Source organism: Channa argus, chromosome 2 (assembly GCF_033026475.1).
Source record: "Channa argus isolate prfri chromosome 2, Channa argus male v1.0, whole genome shotgun sequence".
NCBI classification, from domain to species: Eukaryota; Metazoa; Chordata; class Actinopteri; order Anabantiformes; family Channidae; genus Channa; species Channa argus.
This window is the reverse complement of record NC_090198.1, coordinates 21,677,385-21,691,383: the sequence shown is the minus strand read 5'-3', so window position 1 is coordinate 21,691,383 and position 13,999 is coordinate 21,677,385. Positions and strand designations below refer to the sequence as shown.

The 13,999-nt window shown below is 41.0% G+C and overlaps 1 protein-coding gene across 13 annotated transcripts in view; it reads right to left on the bottom strand.

The window, feature by feature from the left end:
* Nucleotides 1-13,999, bottom strand: part of sox6 (SRY-box transcription factor 6) — a 138,715-nt gene that overhangs the window by 75,197 nt on the left and 49,519 nt on the right. For all 13 annotated transcript variants that reach the window (XM_067496408.1, XM_067496401.1, XM_067496399.1 and 10 more), the window contains one exon: nt 11,057-11,267. In XM_067496408.1, coding sequence (XP_067352509.1) covers nt 11,057-11,267 — 211 coding nt within the window. The remainder of the gene's footprint in view (nt 1-11,056; nt 11,268-13,999) is intronic.

Genomic DNA, 13,999 nt, shown 5'->3' with positions numbered 1-13,999 from the left:
AACCACAGGCTAGAAATATCACAAACTGAGCGATTTCAAGCAGGAAAAAGAGACGCATTGTGCGGCTAACTTTTCGAGTGTTATTTTTTTCTGTCCTCGAGGAGCTAAACATGCTGACCTACGTAACCAGGTACTTCTCTCCTATTCCTCACCTTTATCAGCGCTGCCCGTGTTAATCCCACAGTGTTGACCTGGACATTCTGGGTAGCCGTATACACACACAGCACCCTGACCTCTCTAAATAGGACACGTGTCTATCAAGCATATATGAATTAACCACCCCCAAGAGGCTTCACCTCCTGAGCTGAGCAGCATGTGACCTCTCCCAATCCATTTTACTGCGGCACTCTGTGGCAATCAGGCTTGAATTATTAAAGTGAGCAGTGAGCAATGATCAATTCATTGCGGCCCTTGCTTGCAGACTGCCCGGCCGTACTTCAGCAGAAATGACATTGAGAACACTTGAGTGTGCTTCCAGACAATGCACATAAATGTGAAATATGTCAGACCCAATATGTCAATAATCATAACTGTACAGGCTGAGGCCATGTGCAGGCTAATCCCACAGAAATGCTGTTAGATGACTGTGGGGTGAGTAGGTTCCAGTACTGTGATTTCTTACAAATGCTTCTTTGAGAGCAAGAGCAGGAAAAGTGTGGGGGAAACAAGAGGCTGGTGTGGCAGATGTTGACAATTGCTGTACATCAACAAAATCTGTACCTTTCTTTTGACTTTAATATTATATGTATCTTGAAGAAACACTACCAAATGCCTCATGAGGGCATGGGCCAGAAAATGCTGCAAACATTCAAAGTCAAATTGCAGCCTCAGCCTTCTCTTATCTGCACAAATTATTGGGGGTAGGGTGAACAAAAGCAAAGAAGTTGAAAGAGATTTTTAGCAAAGTGTGTAAGTTAAGGAACCTGGAAGTAGGAAGAGGGCAAAGAAAAAAAAAAATCCAATCAAAACTTCGTGAGGAGGAGATGAGGAGCCAAGATAAACCAGTACTCCGAGCCCCCAAAACTGCAATCTCCCCTTAAGCCGGAGAGTGGCAGCTGGCAGAACAGCTGGTGAATAGGATTAATGTCAGAAGAATGAAATAAAACTCAACATATGTCCGAGCCTGAGGTGTTGGGACTGTGCGTGATTGTGCCCCCGATGGATGCCATGTGTGCAGCTGGAAGGAGCTGCTGTGCTGCTCCGCTCTCTACCCCACAAGGTCACTTTTAAGAACTAGGACCATTAAATGCTTGGATAGCAAAATGAACTTTTCATTCCCCCTACTCTCCCCTCCTTAGCTTTAAAGTCTCTTTTCAGGCAGCAGAGGGAGTCTACTGAACACGGATACCAATACAATGCACTCTAAAATTCATCAGGGAAACAAACAATTGCTATTTTAATTAACTAAAGGAAGACCAAGTGGTACGTGTAACAAGAACCAGACAAGGTCAAAGAGGAGATTTTTTTTAATAGGAAGATAAAACAATTTATTTCAATCCTATCTTTTTTCACTGTTATTTCTGATTTAATAGTAATCAGCCTGATAAAGCCTGTAATAAAGCACTTTGCTTCTCAAGAGCGACATTGGCTCCACCTTGGCTTTTTTGAAACTAGACAAAATCATCAGAAAGCATTACAGAAATGCAATAAGAGGGAAAAGGGAAAACAACAGAGATATGGTGTGCCACTGAGTGTGTGCAGGCATGCAAGTGTTTGATTTACTAGAAAGAAAAAGTAGACAGTACTTGTGGAATCTCGGTCGATGCTGATGAGGGGATCAGCACTTGTGAAAATGAATGAACTTGAGAAATATGTGGTCTTGATTTCAATTTCTAATTTCCATTTGATGTCTGTAATCATTAGGGTCCACACAGTGTAATAAATTATAATAATTTTACACAAAAATTAAATTACTGGGTACCTTGCATTGAAGAGATTTTTTTGGGTACCCTGCAATTTAACTGTCAGATATAAACTTGCCTGTTAATCAATGCTCGAAAACATTCACATTTATTCATCTATGTTAAATTAATAGATGTGTGAAGAAAACATGGAGTACTGTGATCATGGCTGTTCAGTGTGATTTAGTAAATTAATGGGTGTCTGACTCTACAAGGACAAAAAGAGACTAATAGGATCCACATGAATGCATTACAATTTGCAATGAAGCCAAGTGTCTGGTATAGACATAGAAACTTTATTTCATCATAAACGTTAGACGATAGTGATGTGCTTTAGAGATTAAACCATAAGATGAGATATTAAAAAAGCACAAATTACAAGAATAAGCTGGGTAATATTCTGTACATTTGAGAATACAGCACACTGTGAATGTGTGGAATTTTGCTGTGTGTGTGTTTGTGTGGATTTTCTCCACATGTGCTACATCCTAATTTTAGCTTAAATAAATGACAATATTTGTGGGGGGAAAAAAATTCAAAAACTTACAGTCAGAGTGTTATTGATTTCAACTTCTGCAGTTTGGTTTTTTCATTTTTTAAATACTAATTAAAGTCATTTATTGAACCTCGGAACAAACTTTGTTTAATAAGACGCCAGAGTTGGGTATGCACATACACTGACCACTGGACTGTAAGACCTTAGGTCTAATCTAATCTAAAAATATTTTTAGATTAAAAAAAAGAGCTGCATGCACACAACAAAAAAACTATTCAAAAGTTTCTAAAGTCACTAGACATTGTTTTTTAACAAAACTGTTTTGCAACTTGATCAGAACAACTACTGCAGAAATGAAGTTCAGTTAAAAATTAATGTTTTTTTACACGTGTTGTCATTATTGCTGCAGTAGTGGATAGCAATTCTACAGGAATTTCACGTGCAAGAAAGTAATGTTTCGATAGCTAGAAAGTAAAACAAAACAAAAACTTTCAAAATGAGAACATTATAAAATGTTTCATATTTTACATTAGGATGAATCATTCATACAAATTCACATGACTTCATTACCATCTTAATGCTAATACTAATTCAATTGTCTTTTTCAAAGGTTGCTGTCACTTAATAACAACCTCTTACATTCACTAACATTTTGGTGTCATCTGATGGTACTGCTTCTAAGCAGAAACTATGGACTGTGAAGAGCTGTAGGTTTAACATTTATATCTTTTGTGCTGGTATCTAAAGGAATGAGTAAGTTCCAGGATTCATGTCAGCAGTTATCCTCCTAAATCTTCCTTTAGATGTTTTTTAAAGACATATCACTGTATTAATGTTATCCAACGATTTAGCTTCTGCTCTCAGACTAAAGCCTGGGAATGTTTTTTCTTTTTATAAAACTGAGTGCATCCAGCTTCTGTATAAAACAGCCTTTTCCACAAATCTTGCATAGACAAGAACGACATTAGTAACCAAGGTGACTGTACAGCTATAGTCCTAAAATACTAAGAAGTTTAAAATATTAAGAGTTGCAGAACAAAAATAATGAAAACCACACAAATTCTGAGCAGCGTGTGACCTCTGATTTTTGTTGACTGAAACAAACAAAAACAAGAGTCTAACTACTAAAATTGGACTAAAACTAATGATGTATATTTTCAGAGGTTAAACATCTAAATCTAACAATTTAAATCAGGAGCTACGAGTAACACTGTCTCTGCTTCAGCAACAATTGGAGCTGTATTTTGTATTTTTTTGTTCAGCCTATTCCCTTTGTGTGGGATACAGAGCCATATGGACTGAGACCTGCTGGGCAAAGATAGAGTAAAAAAAAAAATAAAAAAAGGAAAAATTTGCTTCTTATGGCTGACTGAGCTCATTGGTCCTGCTCTCAACAGGAGAGCTATCAACAGACAGGTGTTAGCTTTGTTGAAGCAAAGGGTCACCTACCCAGAAAAATAACAGAGGAAAAACAAAGGAAGATGATGAATGCAGTTAAGGAGGTTAAAGAAAGTTAAAATATATTATTGAATCCACCCTTATCCTTCTTCCCCTATTACACTAGACTGTCCTAACGAATCATTAATCCTAGTTACAAATAAGAACTACTTATTGATTGAACATCATGATGTGCTATTGACACTGCAGTCATAAAACATATCATCCAGTGCTGGCCTAAAAAATCATACTGGTACTATTTTCAAAGGGAGATGGTATTCATCAAGTGATTATCATCATTGGCACACAGGCTTTGCAGTGCAATAAAACACACTTCTATTCGTATCTTCTGACATCCTCATCACATCTCCTGGCACATGTAATCTCATTGAACAAGGGGAAAGAGGAACCACTTAGTGGGAGGAAACATCTGTTTCATCACTACTGATTAAATAGTCTCTTTGTTAAAGAGGCAACACATCAAAGTTTGGTGTCAGACAATCTTCCTTGCTGCTCAGTGAAAAACAATGCAAATATGTTAATAGGCGGCATCTACGCTAGTTGTCGTGTTTGCTTGTGTCACCGTGGATCTCTTGGCTGGATGGCTTACGTACCTCTGACTAACAGAACAAGCCTGCAATGTTCTCTGAAATCATTAGCGGGCCACAGAGGCTGTTTGTGCCCAGGGTGTGAGTTACACTTGCACTATTTTGATCCTTGGTCAGATGACACCGGCTCTTTTGTCAAGTTATGTGTGGAGAATGCTTAGGAGCTGAATGCCACAGCTAGAACAGTGATACTAAGCTGACACACAAATGTCCCAGTGTAACCCTACTGCAGGCTCTCATGCACACACACATACACAGACACACCAGGACACATGTGCCCACCCCTCTGTCCCCCATCCCACTGCGGAATAGCCCCTGTTCTTACCATTTCTGACCACCTTGTCTCTCTTTTAACTGCCAGACCAGGCTGTTATTTTAAAATTTCTAGGCTTCACAGCCCAATGACAAATAATAGTAGCAATAATGTTTCCTGTCTTCTTATGTGTCAGCATTTCACCATCTCTGTCACCCTCCAAATCTTGTGGTCTCACATTAACAGTCAAGCTATTACAAGCTGCAGTTGATAAAATCACCTACAGTAGTCACTCACAGGTGCATGTCTTGTTTTTTAACAGCAAAAAACAACACTTCTTACTGCAGACTCATTCATATCACTGACTTAAGCTTATATGCTGTTCAGAAATCCGATATACGAGTATGTAAACAGGAGTATACGAGTATGTAAAGACAAACAAGCCTCTGTGCAACCTTGGCTGTGATTTGTCTCTTAGAGACACCCGTTTCCTCCTATTAAGAGGTTCCTGTGCAGTCAGTAAGCCAGGATCACAATGGGAGTTTTGTGCTGTATGGGTGCAGGGGGACACGCTCAACAGCTGAAACCCAGGAAGATGGCCCCTGGAATGCTCCACAGCAGTTGCTACTGTTGACTAATCGGAATATGAGAACTGGGGAAGGTGATCTTGAATGCAAAGAATGGCACATTGAAGAAGCAGCTGCTTGTTTTGTCATCTGAATGACAAAGACAGCAGAAAGGGTTCCCATTTTGAAAGCAGCAACAAAATGTATACCTTAGCTTGTGTAAAGTGAAACCTGTGTCGGCTTCCAACGTCCTACTGGGACGTGCCTGTGTTATGTGATGGCCCTGTTTTGGAACAGATAGTAAATACATAATTCAGCAGTTGACCGGGCACTCTGTGCTCCCTATTCCCCTCATACAGCCACTCCATTTAGCCCTGGGCTCTGATCACAGCCTGGCAGAGGAGCAACTTTGTCACTGGAGAGTAGGACATGGTGGGAAATGAAAATCATAGGAGGAAGGTAAATTTTGATCTCAGGTAAGGATGACAAGATGGAATGGAGACAATGTAAAAGGGGAGAGAAAGAAGACAGGAAAAAGGATGAGCAAGAATCGGAGAAGAAATAAAAAGGTGGGAAAGTGACATTAGGGAGGAGTGAGGGGCAGGGTATCTTTTTTGTGAAAGTTCACATGTCAGGCTGGCTGGCTGCCCGCGGCATACAGCCGAAAAATCTATTTAACGTCTGCTTCACAGGGTGACAAGAGGGTTGATTGGCAGAGAGCAGAGAGCCGCTTTTGATCATGTGTCCTAACAAGCGATTCCAGCTCATGTCTCTTCAGCCTGAACAGATCTGCATTACCTATTAAAACAAAAGTGACAGACCAGAGCACTGCTCCGCTGGGCTGGTGCACCACTCCACAGGCCAAGAGAGAACACACACAAGCACAAACACGGAGGAAGACCCCCATTGATATACAGTATAAGTAAGCGAGCACATGCACACACACGGGAAGGTCCCCACTGATATACAGTACGTGCACACAAAAAAATATATCATCTGTTTGATCAAATAGATCACTTGCATCAAGATAAGTAGCTCACTGAACTCATGCTGACAGAATAAACAACAGATTATTAAAAGACATGGGAACCCAGCACACAGCAGAGATGCTGATTCTTGACTGATGCTTGGCCAGTGTGTGTGTGTTCTGCCAGGAGGGTCCTGGCTTGATTGTCCGATAGGAAGCGGCACTCAGAGGCCCTGTAGAGCTATGTGTGAAGAACGTCTCAAAATCTGCAACCAAGGCAACTGGATCTGCAGCCCTCATTGCATATGCATAGAGTCAGAGTCCCATGCTCAGATCATTATAACAAAGATTCCTATTAATTAGGTGGGATAAAGCAGAACCAGATGACATGGCAGCTGGGATGAGAAGAGAGGGGAGAAGAGAAGGAACTAAATAAGGAGAGGAGAAAGACACATCTATTTGGGGAGAGGGAAGGGGGTATTTTTTTAAAAATAGGTATATAATACACACTATATCCTGCACAATATACATTTCAAAAATGTTTGAATGTTACAATCAAGCTAAATAAAGAAATCGATTTGTGCTATTAAGCACCTGCAACCAATTTCCAGTGAGCTCCTATGTAGAGTCAGCGGGGGCTGTGACACTGACAGGGGACAGTGTTACAACAGAGTCAAGAGTTCATCAGTGCTAATCAGACCGCAGGCTTAGAGCTGAGCCTACTCTGTTCCAAAGCTTTCACCCATCCTTGAATCTCATTACATGGCCTGTTGTAATAGAGCATAATGACCTGGGGCTACGCACACTCAACCTACTGCACAGTCATTATACAGCGATAATACACAACCTCACCGGGGGGATTACACTTACAAATAGGGGCGAGGTGATAAAGGCAGAGGAAGAGGAAGAGAGGTCTAAATGCTAATACGGAAGCACACACAATTACACATATAACCCTTTGCCCAAACACAATTAGTCACAGTGATACACCGTGTTGTTCTGTTTTATGTCACCAGCAAAGGTTGACGCTGCCCACCGCCGTAATAAGAGAACCTTCTTCTCACTAGTCATTAAATATTCCTCTACCTGAAATTAAAAAGAGGTTGCACTTTGGCTGAATGGTGGTAAGCCCACTCCCCTGACCCCCACCCTTTGCTAAGCTAATTATCCAGGGTTCTCTCAAAGGGCTCCAGGTGTCAAATATTCTGCTAGAGCCCCTGCTCTTACTTAAGTCTTAAAATATTTGTCCATCTGTTTGTCTGCTCTCCTGTTTTTCTAGAATGTTAGCTAGAAAAATGCAACTGTTGTTTCTAGATTATAGCTATAGATTATGTTTAAGAGTCTTAACAGCTGTGATGGATATCATAGCTACTGTAGTCAACCATAGTTATGCATGTTGAGAAAGACTGAGGGGACTAAAAGATAAGACAGGCATTTTTATAGAACACTGAAAGAAATTTTAAAAGCCACGTTTTTTTTCCTCCTAGTCTCTTTGGACTCTACATCTCTCTTATTTAGACATTTACTTTACTCACCAGACCGAAAGAAAAGAACAAGATGGCTTCTGTTTCAGCATCTCACTCAATAGATGCAACAACAGATGCATAACTGTATTCAATCCCGTGCTGGTTGTATTGGCAACGACTCAACAAGTAGATGCTGAGCCCAGGAAAATCCCTAAAAGCTAAGACATTGAAGCTGAAACCCAATTACCCGTCCTTGTCTTGGGGACGATCATAAAGACTCAGCACACAAAGTATTTCTGTGTTGACTTGCATGGTATTGATTCATACTTTAGTGCATTATATAAAACTGTTCTAATTGCATGTGAATCAAATCAAGGTCACCTTGGCTTTTTATAATGGTGGCTATTTTTCTTTTTAGGCTAATACTTTATACTGACATTTTTAACTCTTGACAAGTGCTGTCTGGAGACTTATCCATAAATAATGCATTTACAATACCTAGTAAATAAACATGGGGCACAATCGTTACCCCTGCTGGCAACTGGGCCTAATAGAGCTTTTACAGCAAAGGTGACTATTCAGCTAAATGCAGTGCTCGCTGCTGGGAGGACATTTTCATTCATTAGCACAGTCACAAGCACTTAAAGCACTTTAAGGACCAGAAATGGAGAGGAAGGGTGGAAGGATAGAGAGGGTGAAAGGGTAAAAATATATAGCGATGGAGGGGTGGAGGATGGATTCTTACAATGCTTAGCACCACCTCTATTGTAATGTTTTTAAGGGATTCGTGACTGATGAAGAAAATTGGACTGTTTTTTTTGTGGGACATAAGCTGTTGTATTGTTTCTCCAGATACCAAAATGAACAAAGCTATTTCCCCACTTTTTATTGAAAAAGTGAGGTGACTTTTTCAAGAATTGGAAATGATTTGAATTTCATTTGCACCTCTCACAGCACATAAAAAAAACAAAACATATTTGATTACTATATCGGGGAATCTTTTCAACCCAAAGCTTCCACAAATATTAGCATCACTTCGTGTGGGATTTAATGCTCCAAGTATTAGTGATGCACAGTGTAAAAAGTGGACTACAGACCATTTGTTTTCCCTCAGCACTTGAGGTGATCTTGTTTATCCTTGCTCCACCAGGACAATGACCTATCTTGACCAGACAAGGGAGCCCGCAGAAGAATGGTAGCAGATGGTAAAGAGCCTCTGAGGGCCTCAGTGATCCCGAGCAGGCGGGCACCAAAGCAGGAGAATTAGACACAACAGTTGCCATGCTTAGATAAGTGATATATTTAGCTCATCTGTTGCTTGTGATACATTAGCAACATCATTAGGAGAACAAATGGCTTCTCCTGCCTTCTTGCATGTTATTTAATAGGTTAATCCTGCTGTTTTCAATTTCCAACTGAGTCTCTTTCTATAGACAAAGACATACAATTATCCTTCTTTAGAGGTTTCCGTGAGTTTTTCCTTGGCAGTCTCAAAGTGTCCCTCTTCCTCCATTTTACAGTAATCAGTGATCATCACCACTGAAGCTTCCTCAAGTGCCCTTAAAAAACGGAGTATCCCTCAGTCCCTGTAGCTTGGGGACAACATACTGAACTTTGTGAGCCTCTTGTCGTCTGCTGTGTTTTCTGCTCAGAAACTAATATCCTCCAACAAGGGAGTTTATTTTGGTGGCAGTGATACACAGCGCATGAGGCAGACCAAGTCTCTATTATTAACAGGAGATTAAAACAGCTGTATGGCACTCTGTAAGCACCCTCTCCTCCCCGCACTAACATACGGCCCTGGATTACAAGCTACACTTGACCATTTAAATTACTGCAACAACCAGCCTTCACCAGCTGGGGCTCATTACCATAACACCCGCCGTCGGTACAGAGAGCACTGACAATCTTGCCATGGAAATCAACTCTGCAAGAAGCAAGACACATATGAAATATTGTTTTACCTTGAGGTAAAACAAAGATGTAGCACCAGTACTGCTTTACTGTTCTCTGAACAAAATGTGTCCCGTAAGGCATGTTGGGTAGGTGGGTACCCGTTCTCTTGTATCCTGGGATTAGCTCCAAAAATAAGTCCCCTGCCAAGGCTCCTCCTCAAAGAGGCAAATATATTTGCAATGAAGTGATTTTCATAATGATTTTTTTTTTGTGTGTGTGTGCGTTATCAGGTAAAGTCAAGTGGTTAAATTATATGGAAGGTATCAATACAATACAATTAATTACATTTAACACATCAACAAAAGCCTTAATTAGCATAACTAGTTCTAAAAAAAAAGGGTGAAAAACCAGCAGTATGTGTTGTTTCCATATTGATTGCTTCCGCGTGGACTTTCTGATCCATTTTATTAATACAAATGTTTTAGTTTTCGAATTGATCTTAAGTCTCTTTTGCCATTCAGGTGAGGTGAGGAGTGATTGTTCCCATCTTATCATCTAAATGACTTCGCATATAATTAGTTCCTATATCAGAATGTGTCTAAATGATTATCTGGTGAGAGGCCTGTGATGCTCTGATACAAAGATCACCAAACGAACACTTAAAAAAGAAGTGGCAAATTATTTTTAGGCTAACAGAGGTCTAATTTATTCGTCTGATGAAGTGCTTAAGCTAAGAGCTCCCTAGACACTAAATGAGACACATGCATTCCCAAGGGGGTTTAACATTTGATTGGATGTAGTTGTATTACTACAGCCCTAATTAAGAAGGGGGATGTGTTTCAGCAGCTCTTTCAAATATTTGTTTTTCCACCATACTCTTGATAGACTGCAGGCTGTGGGAGGGAGAGCCAAGGAGGGTGAAACGGGGTGCAGATATGACAGAGACCTAACAATCTTAATACAGAAAGGGATTTTTTTTCTCTTCTGTAATTGTATCAAAATAAAAACCTGAGAAATCTTTATTCATCGCGTTGAATATGATGAATTAGGCATATGAAACAGGTAAAATCTGTGAGAGGTGGAAGTTGTTTGTGAGTAGCAAGCTTCAAGTAAAAGGAGTTCTGTGTAGCAAAATAAAAAGAGGTAATGTTCCTGGCATCACATCAGCAATATGGGTTTTATAGTTAAAGAGTTTGCACTGGCATGAGAGAAGACCACACTTGTGCTGAGGTGCATTGCCACACAGTCTTTGTCACACTGGAAGAAGTTCGGAACAAACTGGAAATGCTGTAATGTCAGTTTTCCCAACGTGTGTGCAGACATGAGACAGACTGATAGGAGAGAAAAGAAGCTAGGAAATTCTCAAAAGAAAGAGGGAAAATTAGGAGGACCAGGTGCACTTTGGAGCAGAGAGTTATTCCAGTGTCCAAACTCCAAAAACACACACACACGAAAGGGAGTCATACCGTCTTGTTCTGTCTTTGTCATCTCCTCCAGCTTCTTCTGCTTCAGCGTGTCCACTACGTCTGCCAGGCTTCCTTTGCGGCGCTCCGGAGTGCCAAACGCTGATCCGCTCAGCAGGTCGCTTCGCTCCCGGGCCCCCTCCTCCGGCTTGTGTGGGGAAGTGGAATTGTTCCGGAAGGAGTACAGGGAACATACTTTATTGCTGTCAGATTCCTGCAAGACAAACAAAAGTCCCAAGAGTAGGCAACAAGGGATTGGAATCTTATTTAATGATGTATGTTTCTGCATTTTGTCAGAACTCGATTGGGCTTTTTTGACAGTTTTTCATTCAAATCCAGTGATTACTAGGTTTTCGCAGCTCAGGGGTGATTTGTCCATATCAAATGGCGCCTCTCTGGCTTTCATACAGCCGATTCTGTATCTTCGACAGAGCTAGCTGCACTGGTAAATGAGATATGACAAGTGAAAAATTGAGATGAAATGATGAGGTACACTTTTATAGGGCATATCCATAATGTGCTCAGGCTTTACTTTTCATCTGCAGAGACTACACAGAGAAACCTCCCAACTGTAATTTCTCAAATTGCTTTTGAGTGTGCGTTTGTGTTAGGGTGACTGCTGTGTAATTTGTTCATTTTCTAGTTGAGACCTATTCTCAACTGAGTGCCTTGAGCCATTGTAAATCTGTGTCCTGTCTCAAACTGTTGTTGTTTTTCAATCCCACCTGTGTATGGTTTAGTATTTAACTAAGGGTCCTGTCTCTGGCTGACTGGCTAAGTGCTCCCTGTGCACAAACAGAGACATGAAGGAAATGGGGAGAAGAATGAGAGACAGGTTGAGGGAGGAGGGAGAGAGGGAGCGAAAAACTCATGCGCATTGGGACTGTACAGTCAGCACACAGACCGTGGCTGAGCGTTGCGTCTGACAGAAGGTGGTGTTAATTATGGTTTGTAGAGTCTGAGAAAGCAGAAGGTAGCTAAGCAGCTTTTGACGGGGCAACAGTTAGTTCTGATTTAAACTTTGGCCCTCAAAGTCAGGGGAAAAAAACATGGAACAGCGAGATTTGCATTCTCTTTGCAACCAACAAATCCTCCAGAAAGCAACAAGTATTGTGGTCTCATCTGGTGTCATCATGTTTTAGCAAGTGAATTTTCCCTGTTGCCATCAGGGCATCATTTTGCACACAAAACTAAGCACTGCTCAGATCTGTTTATTCCCTCTGCAATTGAGCTGCTTATTACTCAGTACACCTCTATAGAATATTGCTTTTAGAAATTTTTTCCTATACGGCTCCTTTATGTTTTGCTCCAGTCTTTGTGTTATTTTGTCTGTTTAACATTATTGTGTGTGTAATGAGCTGCATCATACAATTTGCCCCCAGTGGGATTATTAACGTTGACGGAATTGAGCCGAATTGAAAATTGACACAATATCTCTACCTAAAAGAATATCTTCCCATCTGCTATGAAAACGTGAGCTTGAATCTACAGCAGTGAGAAATACAGCAGGGCTAAATCACAGACCCATGTTTGGAGCCACTGACAATCCAAAATAAAAAGTCAGGAATGCAACAAACTGGGCAGGAATGTTGACAGGGCCAAATTCTCATCCCTGCGTGGCATGTCAAGCCCCAGACAGAGTTACAGGGGTGTGGAGAGTGGTATGGTACCAAGCGCCAGGGTGGCACGACCGACCGGCCTGCTCTGCACCTCCCAGCCCTGTGTTGGATGATTATGCAGCATGGCAGAGACAGTGGAGTGTGCTTGAGGGGAGTGGAGCAGTCCTGGGTTAATCAGCTGGCGTGGGTTCAGGTCACAGCCCACACAGACACATGGCGCAGCACTGGAGTCAGGTAATCAGCAAAGGCAACACTCTCATTCCTTTCACTTTATGCCTTTCCCCATCTCACAGTTCCCTCACTTTTCTCTTTTGTTTTACATTGTGATAGCACTTTATTATTATTGCCTTAAAGTAAACACAATTTCAATAAACATTTGCATTCCTAACAGTACAGTTTCAGACGAGACTCTTCTCATGACATCGAACCTGATTGTTATACAGAGCTTGATTTTTTCATTGTTTTTATTTATTAGCCTTTTGGGGCCAATATGTCTTTGTCACTGATATTTTCTATTATAAAACAGGGGTACCATATACATAATTTCAGTAGTAATATAGTCCACACTTGGAATCATAAAACCTGCTAGATTCTGTTGCCGACACCCCATAATGTCCCAACTATGATGACACCTGGGCAGTTCTTTGCTTGTCAATTACCTACACTGCCAGCATACTCACCCCAGCATGAGAAGCACTCTGTTACACAGGCTATTCATGTGTCTGTTTGCATGTGTGTTGGGTGGCAGTGCTGTTGTGTCGAGCGTCTCAGTGGCCAACTGCAGCGCTACTTCAGGGGCCCTCTGGGTCTCTTTACCACAGACCCGTCTGTCACAGACAACCACCTGCCTCCCATGTCTATAGCCCACAAGTGCCTGTGCTCTTCTTCCCTATCCCTCTGCTTACATCAAAGCATCTCTGCACTTAAAATATACAACATCTAGGGTCTGGCTGCAGATGTAGCTTGCACACAACATGAAAAACAACACGTGTGCTGAAAACAAGACATGTTTGTTTAATAGCTACAAAAATGCAAGGTAAAAGAAGCACATATGGCTACATTTACATTTCCTTATCATCAGTTATAATGATACAGTCACATTATTCAGAGTTAGTATGAAGACTCTAAAGACTGAAGACCCCAGAATCTCTGACCTTCCAACTGCATTTAAGAATCAAGGGAGTGAAACTGTGAAATACTAACTGCTTCTTTGTAAGACTTACAAACAATAAGTGCCTACTGAGTCTAGATTATGAATACCAAAGCGAAGACATTAAGACAGTAGTGCACATTCAAAGGTATCCTAAATATACTTTTCCTCAAATAG